This window comes from Acinonyx jubatus, chromosome A1 (genome assembly GCF_027475565.1).
Source record: "Acinonyx jubatus isolate Ajub_Pintada_27869175 chromosome A1, VMU_Ajub_asm_v1.0, whole genome shotgun sequence".
NCBI classification, from domain to species: Eukaryota; Metazoa; Chordata; class Mammalia; order Carnivora; family Felidae; genus Acinonyx; species Acinonyx jubatus.
This window is the reverse complement of record NC_069380.1, coordinates 89,791,006-89,810,191: the sequence shown is the minus strand read 5'-3', so window position 1 is coordinate 89,810,191 and position 19,186 is coordinate 89,791,006. Positions and strand designations below refer to the sequence as shown.

At 43.7% G+C, this 19,186-nt stretch overlaps 1 protein-coding gene across 2 annotated transcripts in view; it reads left to right on the top strand.

Annotated features, from left to right (window-relative positions):
- The first annotated feature begins 954 nt into the window (after positions 1–954).
- The window catches only part of RUFY1 (RUN and FYVE domain containing 1), a 58,190-nt gene continuing 39,958 nt past the window's right edge, over positions 955–19,186 (top strand). Inside the window, exons 1-5 of one of the 2 annotated variants that reach the window (XM_027076930.2) lie at positions 955–1,275; positions 11,395–11,568; positions 12,862–12,979; positions 15,756–15,857; positions 17,720–17,843. In XM_027076930.2, the coding sequence (XP_026932731.1) occupies positions 990–1,275; positions 11,395–11,568; positions 12,862–12,979; positions 15,756–15,857; positions 17,720–17,843 (804 nt within the window). In that variant the 5' untranslated portion in view covers positions 955–989. The remainder of the gene's footprint in view (positions 1,276–11,394; positions 11,569–12,861; positions 12,980–15,755; positions 15,858–17,719; positions 17,844–19,186) is intronic. The other variant, XM_027076931.2, reaches the window with a different exon arrangement.

Genomic DNA, 19,186 nt, shown 5'->3' with positions numbered 1-19,186 from the left:
AGAGAGGGAGACAGGGGATCAGAAGCAGACTCTGCACTGACAGCAGGGAGAGTGATGCAGGGCTGGAACTCAGGAACAGTGAGACCATGACCTAAGCCAAAGTCGGTCGCTCAATCGACTGTGCCACCCAGGCCCCCAACTTCATTTTTCTTTTTTTTAATTTAAGATTTAAACGCTCTGGGAACCAAACACAGGGTTCTCCTAGTTTGATAAGGCCCATGTGTGGCACTTTGCAAAGAGTGTCAAATGCTAATGAAATGTTCCTATTTAGTGAAATTCCCTTCTTTTCCAAGTGAAGAAACAGACTGAGAGTGATTTCCTGCGAGGGGGTAATGTGTTGCCCAAGCCACACAGTTGGCTAACACTGGTCATTAACTGATAACGTCTGCCATGTGCTCCCCTCTGCAAAATCTTATTTAACAATCAGGCAGGTTCTCTTATTACCCCCAGTTAACTAATTAATAGAATCTGGACCTTCTGATTCCCATTCCTGCCAACCCGTCATTTATAGTTTTGGGGCTCTTTAAATAAAAATCCTGATTTCCTGCCTTGTCTGTCCGTTTCCTTACCCGTCCTCCTAGGGTTTGTTCTAAAGAGTGCTGCAGAAAAGTGACGAAGTAGAAAAAATAAATCATGAAATGAAAATTAAAAAGAGGAAATAGTGTCACAAAGAAACCCAAAGCCATGGGGGCTGTGTTCTATGCCAGGCTGGGGGCACCCCAGTTAGGGGAGAAAACACCAGAGTAATTTTTTGGACACAAGTCCTCCCGACTGGTGGGAATAGGGGTGCTTCTATGTTATGATTTGTACTCTCCTGAGCTGTTTTAAGGTTAAAGAAGGGAAAGGGGGGCAGTGAAGAGGAAGAAGAACTTCGCGAACGGAAAAAAAAAAAACCAAAACCGAGGAGGCAGAGTTGGCTGGAGAGTACCCGCCCGCGCATCCGCCCGCGCTGAGTCCTCCGCCCGTCGCGGCCACGTGATTCAGCTAAGATGGCCGACGGGGAAAGTGGCTGCCCGGCGGGGCGGGAACCGGAGCAGGCGCCGGGACCGGAGCCGGGAGAAGAGTTCGAGATTGTGGACCGAAGCCAGCTGCCTAGCCCTAGCGAGCTGCGGAGCGCGGCCAAGCCGCGAGTGGGGCCGGAGGGCTGGTCGGCGCCTATCCTGACCCTGGCGCGGAAGGCCACTGGCAACCTGTCGGCAAGCTGCGGGAGCGCGCTGCGCGCGGCCGCGGGACTGGGAGGCGCGGACGGAGGCGCGGACGGCGCGGCGCGCGCAGGTAGGCTGCGGAGGGGCGCGCCCCGCGCGCGCCCGTGGGACAGGTGGCTGGCTGTGGAGCCGGGCTGGCGAGGGAGTTGAACCTACTTAGCCTGTTAGACGAGTTGTTCACAACCAACCTGTTAGCACGCCCAACTGCTCGTCTGTTTTCTTTATACCGTGCAAGCCAAATCAAAATAGATAACGCGGATTTGGATGGTCTGAGATTGGGCTACTCCCCTAACGAGACTCTTCTAATTGTATTCCCCCAGACAACCTCCTTACTCTCGTTGGTGGACTTCAACAAAATGTACGAGTTTAAGGTAGTCTGTATTTTAAAAGTACTTGAGAACTGAATCCAGTTCTGCTGTCTGCTGTAAACCTCGAAAAGCCTGTCCGGCTCACGCCTCTGGGTGTGACCGCGCATCCCGACTCACTCGGGAGTCAAAGCTCCCAGGAGGAAGTCAGGAGGCAATAGTTCCCTTCGAGCCGAGTCGTCAACTCGCTTTGTGATGGACACAAATCACCCCATTTCCCAGAGTGTGCAATAGGGATTTTTTGATTCACCCAGTGACCTGTTATAGTCCTTTTCAGCCCTTATTATCTGGAGTAGAGTTTGAGCATGTTAGATGAATGAAAATACTAAATGATTATATCATAATATCATTAATATCATTTAAGGGTGTGACTTGGGAAGCCCTATAAAGCCAAGTATTTAGAGCCGTGCTAACCAACAAAGTAACCACTACACACATGTGATGTTTAAATGTTAAATTAAAATTAAAACTTCAGTTCCATCTTCATAGAAAGTGCTGTGGGGCAGTTGACCAAGGACGGTACTGCTAAGAATCCTAATGATGTGCCTTTGAAGTTTCTTGATTCCCTCCTGTCTATCGGTAAATGTGCTGTAGAAGTCATCACTGACACCAACATAGTGAATTGTGAGAATTTCGCTAGTTAAGAAAGATTGAGGAGTAAAGTTTAAAAACTGACTTTTTTTGAGATTCTTGCAAGGGAAAGTAGGACTAGAAGGTAATGAGGGAGCCTGTTCAACAATCTAGTTCCCACTAGCTCACTACCTTTGCACACACCTTGGGTTTGTGTTCTTTTAATGTTCATTTTTGAGAGAGAGAGAGAGAGACAGGACTCGAGCAGGGCAAGGGCAGAGAGAGAGGGGGACAGAGGATCTGAAGAGGGCTCTGTGTTTGCAGCAGTGTGCCCGATGCGGGGCTCAAACTCACAAACCATGAGATCATGGCATGAGCCGAAGTCCGACACTCAACTGACTAAGCCACCCAGGCGCTCCACACCTGTGAGTGTTTGATTGTACCCAGCCATTGGCGGTTAGTCCCTAAAGTCAAGGCATGAGGTGTTCTGGAGGCATCTGAGACCACATAGCAAGCAAATAATAAAACGTCTGCTGTTCACTGATAAATAAAATGTACCAGTGCCTAAAATAGCATGTAGCACAGAATAATAATAAATACTTGTTGAACAAATGCATATTTGAAAAATACTTGTTTTCAATCCATAGTAGTGTTATCAATAATAGCCAACACTTATATTGTGCTTAGTAGATGCCAGGTCTTAGATCTGTACTTGTGTTCATTCATTTAACTTGCATAAAGACCCTAGGTGATAGCAGGACTGACTTCCTGGTGTGCATTAATGCAGACTTTGATCATTGTGGTCATCCAGCTACTCAGAAGTGCCCCGTACTTTAAATTCTTACCATCTTCGTGTGTTTTGTTAAGTGAAGTACGTTGGAACAAAGAAGTATGTAGGGGCCTTGGAGCCGGGCTCGTGTGTGGTCCCCCAGCCTCCCTGGGACAGGTTCTTAGCCACCATAGCCCACTCAGGCTGCCCTGGGGCTTCTTCCTACCCCTCCCTGACCCCACTCCATGACTACTGCTGGTCCAGGGAGGGTTGGGGTTGTGCCCTCCGTATCTCAGGGCAGGACTGAGGGGCCTCTTGCCCACCCAACCAGATACCGGCTTCATCTCTGCAGGAAATTGCAATCCCTTAGGACCGCAGGAAGGGGAGATTGACTTCCATACTTCCACCTGTGTAGCTGGCCCCATGTGATTGTCCCCCTTATAAAGAGGGAAACTGAATAAAAGAGAAGTAACTTGACCTATTTAACTTCAAAGTGACAGACCAGGACTTGAACCAAGTCTTGAACCATGCTCTTAGTCACAACACTTAAATGCCTCAATGCCTTTATAAGCAAAATGACATGGTATACGTGGATTTTTTTTTTTTAAATAGCCACTTTAAAGAAAATATTAAATGAGTAACTGCCACTTAGCTCTGGCACCAGTTGAGAACATGGCTTACCAAGGGCTGCAGCGTGGGGAACTGAGTGGCCAGTCCCGGATGTAATAGAATTTGCAGCCATCAGATAGGACAGGAGTGAGGGTAGGGAAAAGGAAATGGACACTGGGCAGCAGGCTCTGCAGAGGCTTCAGAAAAGCAGGTCGGGACAAAACCATGGCCACCACTTCAGCCAGGGCCAGGCAAGGGCCACCACGTTCATCTCTTTTTCTTTCTTTGATGTGTTTCCACAAGCAGTGAGGGCAGAGCTTTTTCAGAGGAACAGCAAAGGAGCAGAAATTGAATGTGAGCGGCACTCCTGCCAGGGAAAAATTTTTTTGATGATCTAGGTTAAAGGCAAATGTGGATTATTGCAGAATGCTTCAAATACTTGTTTTACAGTGTTATCCCATGTGGGGCCTGTTAGCACAGAATGCCATAGTGATCGTGTAGTTGTCTTGTTTCAGTTCTTTGTTGTTGTTTTTTTAATGTTTATTTTTGAGAGGCAGTTATTTTTGTGGCCTAGTCGGTTTAGCACCCAACTTCGGCTCAGGTCATGATCTCACTGTCCCCGTGAGTTCGAGCCCCATGTTGGGCTCTTTGCTGTCAGCACAGAGCCTGCTTTAGATCTTCTGTCCCCTTCTCTCTCTGCCCCTCCCCTGCTTCTTGCACTCTTTCTCTCTCTCAAAAATAAAGTAACATTTAAAAAAATAAATGTTTATTTTTGAGAAAGTGTGAGTCGGGGAGGGGCAGAGAGAAAGTGGGACAGAGAATCCAAAGCAGGTTCCACGCCGACAGCAGTGAGCCTGATGCAGGCCTTGAACCCATGAACTGTGAGATTATGACCCGAACCAAAGTCAGGCTCAACCGACTGAGCCACCCACGTGCCCCCGGTTCTTTGTTGTTTTAAGTAATAAGTGCAGGTGATAAAAAAGAAATCAAACCGTGCAAAAGATCATTCAGTGTAGATAGAGTATGTCCTCCTGCACAGGAACTGTCCCCAGTCCTGTCGTATGTTTCAGTGAGCGGTCACGCATGCTTTCATCTCCCCACGCAGTTTTCTCACAAACCACAGGACACACGCCAGGTTCTTCATCTTGCTTGTTCGAGTAATGCCTTCTCCTAATGGACGAGTGACAAAGTATGCATGTTCCTAAGAGTTAACATGTCCAGCACAATGGCTTGCATGTGGGTACCCAATAAAGAGGGCGCTCTTTCAAAATCTTATAATTATTTACATACATATTTGCCACCGGGCAGGTGGTACATATTATGCCTTTGTCTGTTCTCTTCCATGGGCAATTTTATTTTCCACGTGTCAAAATGGCCCTCCACAACTGGTACCACTCCTTCTAGAATGAAGCACAGTAACTTTTTCTACTCCACATTGCTGAACTCAGGTTAGCCCTTGAGATGCTGAGTGAAAATTCCTGACAGTTGGGAAAGTGTCAAAGTTTTCTTCCTCATCACACTGCATTATAAGATCTTTCAAGACACCAAAGGGCTACCCGGAACTCAAATTTATTAAAGCATCTACTCACTTCTCTATAACTTAGAGGCCAACAACAAAAAACCCCAAACAGCCCACTCCCCGTTCTGAGTCCTTACTCTCTACACCAAAAGTTACAACAAGCTGCCAGCCATTTGAGCCATTTGTGTCTGGAAGTTGCTTTTTTTTTCATGCCGCATAGCATAAAGGTATTAAAACACACAAAAAGATTTTTTAGTCAATTTGCAGGCTTTACATAAAAATCCAGATCTCCAGGGGTGCCTGGGTGGCTCAGTCAGTTGAGCCTCCGACTTCGGCTCAGGTCGTGATCTCACAGCTTGTGAGTTTGAGCCCCGTGTCGGGCTCTGTGCTGACAGCTCAGAGCCTGGAGCCTGCTTCGGATTCTGTGTCTCCCACTCTCTCTGCCCCTAACCCACTCGCATTCTGTCTCTGTCTCTCTCAAAAATAAATAAACATTTTAAAAAATTTAAAAATTAAAAAAAAAAACAAACATCTCCAGCTGCCTCTGGAGGTTGGGCCACAGGTTCCCTCCAGCTCATATTCCCAGAGCTGCACTCGTTTCTATTCCAGGCCTGGCCCCTGTGCAGGAGTCAAGCTCGGGATCCCTGAACACACCACTTATTTGGCAATTCAGGTAGTGTAGAACTTTGTGATGTTCCATGTGTTGTGCTGATGTGCTGAACTATTATTAATGCAGCTTAGAGAGATGTGACCAGCTTGGCTAGAGTCACAAAGCTATTAAAATTGAGAGATGGAATGGCTCAAAGGGGCGCCTGGTGGTTCAGGTTCTCACGGTTTGCGAGTTTGAGCCCCACATTGGGCTCGTTGCTGTCAGTGCAGTGCCTGCTTCAGATCCTCTGTCCCCCTCTCTCTCTGCCCCTTCCCCATTCGTGCTCTCTATAAAAAATAAACATTTTAAAAAGGAAGAAAAGATCCACTTCACATTTTGCCTAGCTCTCTGACTTGAGCACGAATGGAAACAGGTGAATAATGAAGAGAACAATGGATGGGACCCAGCCATGTACCCAGGAACGGTGACAGGGTTCCAGCTCATATCACCTAAAACACTAGTCTTCACATGTTTTTCTCACATGACCGCCCCCCCCAAAAAATCTTCAGCTTTTAAAGCTAACATATAAAATTCTTCATCATAATTTTAAAGTTTGTAATATGTTTTCTGGCTTATTGTTAAGTACTGGCTTTTTAAAATAAAAGTGTTACATCATTCTTTAAGTGGTATGTAAATATCTAAATGATTTGATAAGCACTACTGTCCATCTTAAAAATAAATAAGTTATTTGAAAACTTTACATTTTTTTAAAGTTTTTTTATTTTTAAGTAATCTCTACACCCAACATGGGGCTTGAACTCACAACCCTGAGATCAAGAGTTGCATTCTCTTGTGCCTGGGTGGCTCAGTGGGTTAAGCGGCGACTCTTGATCTTGGCTCAGGTAATGATCTCATGGTTTTGTGGGTTCAAGCCCCTCATTGGACTCTGTGCACTGGCCTTGGTACCTGCTTCGGATTCTCCCTCTCTCCTCTCTCAGCCCTTCCCCTGCTCTCATTCTGTCTCTCTCAAAATTAATTAAAAAAAGAAAAGAGTTGCATGCTCTAGTGACTGAGCCAGCCAGGCACCCCTGAAAACTGTACATTGTCCCTTTATTCCTTGAACTTGAATTTCCATTTCACTTCCATGTTTGTTTTTTTTAACGTCTATTTATTTTTGAGAGAGAGAGAGACAGAGCACAAACAGGGGAGGGGCAGAGAGAGAAAGAGAGACACACACACAGAATCTGAAGCAGGATCCAGGCTCTGAGCTGTCAGCACAGAGCCCAACATGGGGCTCAAACCCACAAGCCATGAGATCATGACCTGAACTGGAAGTCAATGCTTGACAGACTGAGCCACCCAGGTGTCCCATCCATATACATATATATATATTTTTTTTTTAATGCTTGTTTATTTAATATTTATTTATTTATCTATCTATCTAGAGAGAATGTGTGAACAGGGGAGGGGCAGAGAGAGAGAGAAAGAGGGAGAGAGAGAATCTGCACTGACAGAGCCCCATCTGTGGGGCTCAATCTCAGATGAGATCATGACATGAGCCAAAATCAAGAGTTGGGCACTAAACCACCTGAGCCACCCAGGTGCCCCATCCACTTCCATATGTTTTTAAAAATCTTATTGTTCATTCTATCATACATTTCAGAAACAAATGTAAATGAATTAAAATTCAGTAAACTTTTCTTGTGACTAAAGCTCTAAGTGTATAAAATATTTTTCTTCTGGAATGAATTACCATTAAAATAATTAGAAATGCTAAGTTGACAAAAGGATATAATTTCTTGTTCTCTAAATGAGCTGGTTTGGTTTTTTGCATTAGCATGTATCTGTAGATGAAAATATGTGATTTACTGATAAAATATGATAGGATTCAGCATCAGTTTTATTCCTGTGTTTTGGTCTTTTATAGATGTGATCCCTGAGAAGCCTGGTTCATATAAAAAGAAATAGAAATGAATAATCTTGTCATAGTAATGTTGTCAAGTTTTTTTAATTCCTTCCAAGTTATGTGCCCCAAATCACACTGATCTATGGTCAAAAATTATTTTTTTGTTACTTTTTGTTCAAAGCAAAGGAAAATCACCTGACTTGCAAAGGACGCAACTCAGCCATATTAAAGAAGTTTCTCAAAAAGTTCCTTACTATGATAATCCATAATTATTAGACTTTTTGGAAGTGGCCTGTTTTAAGACCATAGCACCTAGTTAACATTCGAACAATTATTTATAATATTTCTTAAGATACTTATGCTGAAAAGCATTTGAAACTGTGGTAGGTTTTCTATAAAGTGTAAGAAACTACTGAAGTACTTGAATTTGTCCATACAGATTTAAAACACTAGCAGTAACAAAATGCTATAAACTGTATATCTAACATTAATTTGGATTGAGCAACCATCACTTTTATTAACATTTCTCACATATTTATTTTAATGGATCTATTGAAAGTAGCACTTGGTACAGTACAAAATACATTTGCTTATCTTTTAAACCATTAAACTATTTGTTGCCCTTTTTTGGCTGATGTGCTTATTATTAAATATGGTCACTGGAAGCCAAGAGAATATGGGTCAAAAGACTAGTTCCTTGGGTATTTCCAGACGTTTTTGGTTAAGGCTTGTTTTGCTCTCTTGGATCTCCCCAGATCTTTGGTTTTTACTTTAATTTATTAAATGTATTTTCTGTACTGAGATCTCTTTTTAATTTTTTTATTTAGTAATCTATATCTTAAGCATTTCACAGTGCCTGTGTAAAAATAATAAAACTCTAATGGGATGATATAGAATAAAGGAGACTGATCAGTTACCAAAAAAAGGTTCCCCAAAAAAAGTTTTTACCAAAGGGTGCCTGGGTGGCTTAGTCAGTTAAGCATCCCACTTCAGCTTAGGTCATGATCTCATGGTTTGTGAGTCTGAGCCCCACATCAGGCTCAAACTGTCAGTGCAGACCCTGCTTCCTAGACCTCGGTCTCCTTCTCTCTCTGCCCATCCCCATCTCACTCTCTCTCAAAAATAAGTAAACTTTTTTTTTTTTAAAGGCTTGCGGTGCCTGGGTCGGTTAAGCAGCTGACTCTTGTGTTCGGCTCAGGTCATAATCTCATGGTTTAGTGAGTTTGAGCCTGACAGTCGCTCGGCGCCAACAGTGTAGAGCCTGCTTGGGATTCTCAGTCTTCCCTCTGTCTCTGACCCTCCCCCACTTGTGCAGTCTCTGTCTCTCTCAAAATAAATAAATTTTAAAAAATAAAAACACATTTTTAAGGCTTTACTAAGACTTATCAAGTGAAAATTATACTTGTAATTCTTTCATTTAGTTACATGTTTAGACCACAACACTCAAAACAGTTGGGGACACCTAGGTGTTGCTTATTTCATTACAGCTTTGCTAATACAACATTTTTTGACAAAAAGACATAGTTTATGTGTACTTCAAATCCAGTTTCATTGAAAACATGGAGCTACAGTTTTGGCCTATTTAATTTATGGCACATGTCCATCAAGTTAATGGTATATCCTAGGGAGGAGTATTGAGACTGGATGAGAATAATTACATGTATTTGTAGGGGAAAATTTATAACTTTCTAAATTTGGGATAACCATTAGAGAGCTAGAGACCTTCCCTCTCCCCCAAGACTAGGTTTCCTTAACTAAGTACAATAAAGCAATGAGAGATTGGAAGCTCTTCATGTTTTGGATGATTTGATGAATTATCAAAGAAGGCTTCACCTCCATTTGGTGTGTGGGACTTTGTGGACCCCAGGTCAATGTATAAAAAGGAAGATGTGGGATAGGGAGGGAATCTGTATCCAGGGCAGAGAGGTTCAAGAGCACTGGCCTCCGGGGTTTCAAAACACACCAGGTTCGGCCACTCACCACTGACAAAATCCAAAGGCAGAGAGACAATGGGTGGTGAAGCAGAAAGGAATTTATTTCCATGAGGCCAACACCGGGAAGACAGTGGACTAGCCTTTCAAAAGCGATTTACAAAGTGCTGAAAATACAGATTTGTGTAAGGAAAATGTGGGACAAAGGCCGGTGAGTACAGACAGGTGGACAGTAAAGGTCAAGTCTATCCTGGTCTTCGAGTCAGTCACGTGGGGTCTTGCTGGCTCAGGGCAGTCCTTATTGCCTGAGGGGGTGGTTTCTGAACGCAGCCTTCTGCCAGAGGTAACATAAGCTGGAAAGAACTTCAATTAGAAAGAACTAAGATCAGAACGGAGGTATTTGAAGCCCTCTTTCAAATCAGGTTGTCCTGTGAACTGTCACACTTGAGCTGGAAACGGATTTCCTTCAAGCTCCTGGGCTTGCGTAGCCCTGCGCAGGAATCCTGGATATGTATTGTGATCAGAAGACCAGTGTGGTTTACAGAACTGGGCGTGGTACCTTCTTCAGCAGTAAATCTTTACAAATTGCTTCTATGTTTATTGCTCCACTCAGGGTTCTTCCCTCCTCTTAATGAGGTTTTACAATTTCTATTTCCTTTGCCAATCATCCAGTTCATTAAAGTTTTCGAATTTATAAATATAATACATAGGATTCTCTGAAAGTAATTCACGGTCATAATTCATTATGTAGTTCTTTTCAATTTAAGCTATACATGATGTGGTCTTTTAGCTATCTTTATGTTCATATTAATGACCGTGAAATAAAACAGCTATAAAAGATTAATATCACTATTAATTTATACAGATCAATAAGACAGTTCAGCGAGAAACGTAAAAGATTTAGCAGGCAAGTCACAGAATACTAGGAGAGGATAAACATGAAAAGCTACTTAACCTCATTGGTAATCAACAGCTGCAAACTAAAACAATACGACTCCCTCGCCCATCCAGTTGTCAAATATTTAAGACTAAATGTTGGCGTGGGTGAGGAGGGACGCGCGCGGCTCTGTTTTTTCTGCCAGGACTCAGTTAATAGCATGGAGTCTACATTTTTAATTTCCAGGATGACAGGTTTCTGGGTATTAGGGGGACACCTGGTAAACATTTGTCATGGATATCTGATACAGCCGACAAACCTTTTTTTACTCTCAAAACAAAGCGACGTTAATGGAGCTGAAATGGAAACATAGCAGTTCTTTTGATTCTAACGGTTTTACCCACAAATGTAAAACTCGTAATTGTCCAGTAGCTGTGGGCAACAGTTGACGGGCAACAACGAGAATTTGAGTCTGGAACTGAGGGGCAGAGGCCTCCCCGAAGACACTTGGGCTGACACCATGGGACAAAAGAGCCGGTTCAGTTGGCCTTCTGAACAGGCTGAAGACGAGGGGAACTCGGGCAGAGGATGCAAAATGGCGCCCGTGAGCTTCGTGGGCGTGGCCTCTAGCTGGGCTCGTCCAATTGGAGTGTTCAGGGGCGGAACGCTTTCCACCAGCTCGCCTTCTATCTTGGGGCGGGGCTTCCTGGAGTTTGCCCCCTTCCATTGGTCAAAAATGGAATACTGGGTGTGGGAAAGGCCAATCTCGGCAAGTCTTAGTAGGACGGTCGCCTTAGCAACGCGCGGAGCCGCCTGGGAAAGGTCTCGGGAAACTGACCCGCGACTTAGGCTGCCCGGGTGCATCTATGACCTCCAGGGATCAGAGGCCGTTTGACTGCGAAACCCAGTTATCCGTCCTGCCGCACGTCCGTGCTCAGAACAGATTGCCTGGCCCCGCTTGGACGATCTTCCATCCATTGCCCTGCATCTAAAGTCCTCACCCGGGAACACACTCAGCCCACTAACGAAGCTGTCCCTGTTTGTGCCCCAACAGCTTCCAAGTGCCAGATGATGGAGGAGCGTGCCAACTTGATGCACATGATGAAACTCAGCGTCAAAGTCTTGCTCCAGTCTGCCCTGAGCCTGGGCCGCAGCCTGGATGCGGACCATGCCCCCTTGCAGCAATTCTTTGTAGTGATGGAGCACTGCCTCAAACACGGGCTGAAAGGTGAGCCTGAGGGGGGGTCGTTCGGGGGCGTGGAAATTCGGGCTAGCTGTTTGCTCAGCAGGCGTTCATCAGTGCCAAACATTGTTCTTGGTGCTTGGGATAACAGCAGTGTACAAAACCGACAAGCGTCCCTGCCCTCAATAAGTGACAGAGCAGCACTGTCTGGTAGGTCAGCTACATGTGCAATTTTTACTGTTCTGCTAGTCACGTTTAAAAAAAAAAAAAGTGAAAATAAACAGGTGAAATTAATTTTAAGAACATACTTTTTTGTCCGCAGTATATCCAAAATATGATTTTTACACACAATATTTAAAAGCCTTATTAATGAGATTTTTACATTATTCTTTTTTATACTAAGGCTTAAAAACCCACTGTGTTTTACATCGCGATTGCACTGGCTACACTTCAAGTGCTCAGTAGCACATGTGGCCACTGACTACCTCTGACAGCACAGTTCTAGAGGACCAGACAGTAAAGGCAGAAACAAACTTAATTACAAAATGCTACAGATTCAAGGAAGTAACATGGGTTTCTACTAGAGTGAGAGGGGAAGGCCTTGCTGGGGAACTATGAGCTGAGACCCAAAAGAGAGTTAGCCGTGCAGAGATTTGGGGCAAGAGCATTCCTGAGGGAGAAAAAAACAGGTGCAGAAGTCCTGAGTGAGACCAAGCTTGGTTTGAGGAAGATACCAGAGGGCTCAGAGGGAGAGTGCGGGGAGATGAGGTCAGGGAAATAGATTGGGGGGTGGGGAAAGGCTGGATGGTGTAGACTTTTATAGGTCATATGAGGAGTCGGATTTTATTCCAACTGTATCTGGAGGATTTTAAGCAAGGGAAAACATGACCTGACTTACATTTTTAAAACAACTTCCACGTGTTTGAACAGATTGTAAGGGTGGGAAGTCGACCGTATTGGGAGCAAGAAGACCCATTAGAAGATTATTGGCAGCAGGTCAGATGAGGGACGGTGGGGATAATTTGAGCATTGATTTTGACATCAGGTAGGAGGGAGAAAGGGGAAGGCTTTCTACAAGCAATACAGATATGAGATACTTGTTTTATTTCATGGGCAGTAAATACTTGGAGTAAGAACCTAGTCAGGATATCAGAGAAACCCTGTCACCAAAGGAAGGGAGAGCTCTTTCGTTACCTGGCATCTGAGTCCCTGAGACTAAATCAGGATTAAGTGGTAGAGTCGTGCATTGTCTGTTTGGCTTTTGGGAGAGAGACAGTGGACACCTGAAGACATTTTGCAACCTGTTCTTATAAATAACACTTTTGTTTTCCCTTTTAGTCAAGAAGAGTTTTATTGGCCAAAATAAATCTTTCTTTGGTCCTTTGGAGCTGGTGGAGAAACTTTGTCCAGAAGCATCAGATATAGCCACCAGTGTCAGAAATCTGCCAGAATTAAAGTGAGTGAGAAGCAGTTACACTGACTTAATGTTAAAAACAAAAACAAAAACAAAAAAAAACCTTGTATTTACCCACTTCTCAACTACTTGCTGATAAAACTTTTTCTAATTCAGAACAAATTGTAGCATGAGCCACACTCTACTTAAACTTTAGTTCCAGCCCTGATGCTCATAATTGTCAAGATCTTCAGCAAGATTTGCCCCTCCCTGAGCCTCAGTTCCCTTATCTTTCAAATGGGGTTTGAAAGATTCCTGCTTGTCACACAAGGTCACGTAGTTTGAAGAGATGTGGTGGGGCACCTGGCTGGCTCAGTAGAGCATGCAACTCTTGAGTTCAAGCGCCATGTTGGGTGTAGCGATTACTTTAAAAAAGAAAAGGTGTTGTCACCTGAGGAGCGGTTACAGAAGTAAAAGGAGTCATCATTACACTCCTGGGAATCCGTGCTTCAGATACATCTGGGCACCTTTCTGAATAGTGTAGTTCGGGCCAGATTTTCGATTCTGGGACATGAGACATTTGTGAAAAGGTGAGACTGACAAATCATTTGCCATGTCTGGGTTTGCCTCAGGATTCCCCGTGCATAGGCTCAAAATAAAAAACTGGACAGAATACAAACAAGGCATCATCATGAAATTTGGAACTAGAAAGGGACCTAGAGATCCCTGGGCCAATACAAAAGAGCACCCTGCAGTCTCCCAGAGGGGGACACGACTGTCCAGCCTCTGATGCTTCTCCCAAGGACCTAGCCTGTTCCATTTTGAGATAATGATAATAACCAGCATTCACTAAGGGCCTGCCATGTGCCAGGAGTTGTGCTAAGGACATTTCAGGATCTCATTTAATCCCTCTCAACAAGCCTCTGGGAAAGCTGTTGGAATCCCCACTGATAAGTACAGAAACTAAGACTGAGTAGCTAAGTAACCTGCCCAAGGTCCGTTGGCAAGTGAGTAGTAGAGCCAGGAAGAGAACACAGGTCTGCAGGACTCTGGAACCTTCTAAAGCCCATTGACCTCCATTGCTACAGAACCCTATGCATTCTTATCAAGATGAAATTTAAGCCTCTGTCCCTGTCCCTAGTTCAGTCCTCTGGGCTTGTACCACAGAAGGTGAAAGCCTTTAGTACATGACAACCTTCAAATCTGTATTTGGTGATCTGTCATGCACTTCCCTCGTCTTCTTTGCTTCATACTTATGTGGTCCTGTTTGCCCACCCCTTCCGACCAGCTTACTCCCTCAGGAGTGAAGCAGCTAGACCAAGTCCCAGCGTGTTCAGGTCGGAGTAGAACAGTCCCTCCTACGCTCAGACCTCTGTTTCCAGTTATGCATGGGAGGCATTTTTGAAGCCTTATGCTAACAAAGAGCTCACTGTCAGCTAAACCCACTACTCTGTTCCCCTATTAACTCTGGCTGCTAAACAGGCTTAGGTACCAAAATCCTACCGTCTGCCAAAGAGGAAATATACAATAGTTCCCTTTCCTTGATACCTCCGGGAGTAGCCTCACAGGGGGCCGCATGGGAAAGGACTTTTTTTTTTTTTTTAACTATTTCATTAAATAGTAATGAAAGTTCTCAAATTTTGGTATTATTTTGGAAGTTATGACTAGTGGGGTTTTTTGGGGGGGAAGGGGTTGTTTAAGGTTGTTTGAAACTTGTAGGATGAATTTTTGCATCCTGAGAGGAATCTGTCCAAAATTCAGTTCCCCTGTCTAAAATGAAAATACCAGGGTGGGGCACCTGGGTGGCTCAGTCTGTTAAGCGTCTGATTCTTGATTTCAGCTCAGGTCATGATCTCACAGTTTGTGGGTTTGAGCCCTACATTGGGCTTTGCACTCACAGTGGGGAGCCTGCTTGGGATTCTCTCTCCTCCTCTCTGCCCCTCCCCTGCCCTCTCTCTCTCTCAAAAAAAAATTTTTTTTAAAGAAAAAATATCAGAGCTCCTAGGTGGCTCAGTTGGTTAAGCATCTGAGTGTTGATTTTGGCCTCAGGTCATGATCTCACAATTGTGAGACTGAGCCCCGCATCAGGCTCCACACTGGGTATAGAGCCTGCTTAGGATTGTCTCTTCACTCTGCTCCTCCCCCCCCAAGTAAATAAACAAACAAACAAATAAATAAATGAAAATATCTTTTGCAGTATGATTTGTCACCCAGAATTTTTTTTTTTTTTTTTTTTTTAAGTTTTATTCATTTTGAGATAGAGAAAGCAAGTGAGGCGGGGGAGAGAGAGAGAGAGAGAGAAAATCCCAAGTGGGCTCAATACTGCCAGCACAGAGCCCGATGCAGGGCTCAAACCCACACATCATGACATCATGACCTATGTCTGACGTACAAACCTAATCTGGTATTTCCTGGCCCCCTGTGAAATTTTATGAATATATGCAAAGGTTTACCTAATTGTATTTGTTCCAGAAATCAGATTTTTGAGGATTAAGAGTGTTTTTTTCTCACTCTTTTGTCAAAATAGGCAGTTCTTCCTGCCCATGGGTCCTTTCCCCATGCTTTAATAAAATCATCTTTTTGCATCAAAAAAAAAAAAAAACCAACCAGACAAAAAGTACATGTCCACGATACAAAATTCAAACTGTACCCAAAGAGCTGTTTTCTGGGCTTTTGCAGACCGTATGTTCCACCCAACCCCCAAAGCCACTATTCTTACAGTGTTCTCTGTGTTCATGTTGATGTGCATGTACATGTGTGAATATGTGTATCTCTTTAAAGTGGGGTTTGAGGGGTTTTTGGTGTTAACACCTTAACAGTTTGATTCTCTGAATTCTAGGACAGCTGTGGGAAGAGGCAGAGCATGGCTTTATCTTGCACTCATGCAAAAGAAACTGGCAGATTATCTGAAAGTGCTTATAGACAATAAACATCTCTTAAGGTATTTTTTTACCTCCTATCTTTGCTTGTCTTTCGCTCTGTAAATAATTAGAACATAGTTCTGCAGATTGTTTTGAATTGAAACAAGTATACAACATACACAGCTTTTATTTGAATTATTATTCATCATAAATTTCCTGTGGCTTAGTTTTAAAAGAGTATTTCAGTTTGTAAGCACGGGTATCTGAAAGTCCTTTTGAATGAAGAGTCATACTTACTTTTCATTTTGAAAAGTCATTTCGAAACTCATTCTTCAAAATCCCTGTGATTAGGTAACTGACAGCCTACTCGGTTAAGCTTCAACAAAATGTTATTTATTTGACTTGTTGATAACAGGGAAAAAATGACTTTAAAACCAGATGCAGTGAACAACTTTAAAGTATAAAATCCTGCTTTTTTCAAGATATTACCTATCTTAGGATTCCATATCCAGTTTGTAAAATTTTATATCTCTTAGCATCAGTAATGACTAACTGGCTGTCTCTGAAATTTATGACTGGTTCATTTTTTTTTTTAATGTTTATTTATTTTGAGATAAAGAGAGAGAGCAGGGGAGGGGCAGAGAGAGAGAGGGAGAGAGTCCCAAGGAGGCTCCGCACTGTCAGCACAGAGCCCAACATGGGGCTTGATCTCACAAACCATGAGATCATGACCTGAGCTGAAATTCAAGAGTCAGATGCTTAACGGACTGAGTCACCAGGTGCCCAAGACTGGTTCATTTTTGATATTTATAAATATATAAATATAAATTTATAAAATATGTACATATAAACGTATGTAAACAAAAATACCTTCATAAAAGGAATTTTCTCTAGAACATGAGCATTTATAAGGGAAGAATCTCTCTAGAGTTAATCTTTTTGTCTAATTGAGTTGAAAGTAGCTTTTATAGTATGGCCTGCCACTCAAAATTTGCCACCTTTTAAGTCATGGCTTATTATTGATTATATCTTTAACATGATAAATGCGATTTCAAATACTTCACATACTTTGCACTGTGAGTAAAGTCACACTGAGTAGCTTTGAGGTACAGATTGTGTTCTAATGAACTAATTCTTTTTTTTTTTTTAATTGACTTATAGTTGACACACGTTACATAGTTTCAGGTGTGCAACATCGTGATTCCACAAGTCTACACCATGATGCTGTACTCACCACAAGTGTAGTTACCCTCTGTCGCCGTGCAGAGTTACCACAGCACCATTGACTGTATTCCCTATACTGGACCTTTCATCCCTATGACCTAACGAACTAATTCTTAAGATGATAAGTTCTCATGCACTCACACACACACAGCTGGTAAACTAGCACATCACTGGTGACCAGGAGCAGTAGTAGACAGGGGATGGGGCCCCACTATGAATGGCTGAGGTGACTCGGGAGGTAAGAAAGTAAAAGCATCCAGTGTTGCTCCGTGGGACACAGGGAAGAGGGAAGGGTTTTATTCTTGGATGTGGGGAGCTGTGGAAACCTGCTTCCGGCTAACATGAGTGTAGAAATAGTTCCTCACAGTGCCGAAAAAGGAGCCAGCAGAGAAAGGAAGGGCAGAGTGATGGTCAGGAACAGAGGAGCCAAGAGGAGGTGAGAAGGACCAGGGTCCAGGGCCCAGATGGAGGAGTCAGCCTTAGACTAGAGGTGGGAGGAGCCCATTCTCAACCACAGGAAGAGAAGAGAGGCCAGAGAAGAAATAGCAGCACTTGAAGCAGGTGGGGGCAGGAGGAAATGGACACCAGGGAGTTTCTGGCTTCTGGTGAAGCCAGCAGCCCAGCTGTCAGCTGGGAGATAAAAAGGGGTGCAGGTCAGGAAGATGGGGTGGTGAACATCCCTTCCTAAGAAGCCCCCTGCTGTGTCAATCTCTTTCAGTGAGTTCTATGAGCCTGAGGCATTGATGATGGAAGAGGAAGGGATGGTGATTGTGGGTCTGCTGGTGGGACTCAATGTTCTCGATGCCAATCTCTGCTTAAAAGGAGAAGACTTGGATTCTCAGGTAAAATAGGAATCTTGGCTCTAAGTGGAATGCCTTCTTTGGGCCAGGGATTTTCCATAAGATCTGAGGACATGGGCTGAGCCGAAGAAAGGGGCAAATGGTAGAGGGTGTCTACTGGAAGGCTGGGGCAGAGGGGGAAGCCCCCCGGGGAAGGGGAAGTCTGGGCCAAGGCACAGAGGCACATGAAATGAAGGTAGAGGCTGGGCTCAGTTTCTAGGCCATCGGTGTCCTGGGAAAGTGTTTGTCTTTTGTGTCTGGAACCTTGGGAAGCCATCAGAGGGCTGCCTGGGTAGCGCAGTGAAGCATTTTGACTCTTGATTTCGGCTCAAGTCACGATCTCCACAGTTCGTGGGTTCGAGTCCCATGTCAGGCTCTGCACTGACAGTGTGGAGCCTACTTGGGATTCTCTGTCTCTGTCTCTCTTTCTCAAAATAAATAAATAAACTAAAAAAAAAAAAAAAAAAGGAAGCCATTGGAGGTTTTTAAGCAGTGTACTGAAATGATTGGGCCCAGCTTAGAGAAAGAGCAATCTAGCAGCCATCCAGGTCATAAGTTTAGAAGGGGCCAACAGTGGAGACAGCAAAAACAGTGAGCAAAGTCCCAAAGGTTGGATGGGGACTAGGAAGGTAGAGTCAGGAGAGATTTGGGAAGTGAGATGATACAATGGGGTGCAAATGAAAGCAGGCAGCACAGATCAGAATGCCCTGATGGGTGAGACAGCCCTCTTGGGAGGCTTTCTTCCTTATGGGAGCAGGTGACCAGGGTTGAGCCCTACGCTCCTGGTGGTAGTGACAATAGATGTGTGACGGGGAGAGACACCCCGACCCATCCCGACCTCCACCCCTGTTCAGAGCATCTGTAGCTGTGGTTGGGCCAATGCCCAGCCTTCTTCCTGCCACAAGTTTGGATCTGAAGAATCTAAAGCTTCCTCTAATCCCTCCATACCCAGGTCAGCTTGTTTTGTTTTGTTTTTTTCTTATAACCTCTCCCCCCTTTCTTCCCCAATAGTTGTATTGTTTTTGCATGTTGAAAATTTTTCAAAAAATACAGACAAGTATTTGAAAAGAAACAAAACTTCACACATAATCCCATATTCAGAGAGTAATACAGTGTTACATTTTGATATCTATCCTTCCAGCACAAGAATAGGGGGTGTACGTTTATATCTTTTATTAAAGGTATTTGGACTTTTGTTCAACCAAAATATGATTATTCCAGACACACCATTTTGTAATTTTGTTTATTTCACACTATGTCCCACATAGCTCTCAATGTCAGTAGAGATATAAACCATTTATTTATTTACTTTTAGCTTATTTTATTCATTTTGACAGTGCACACAT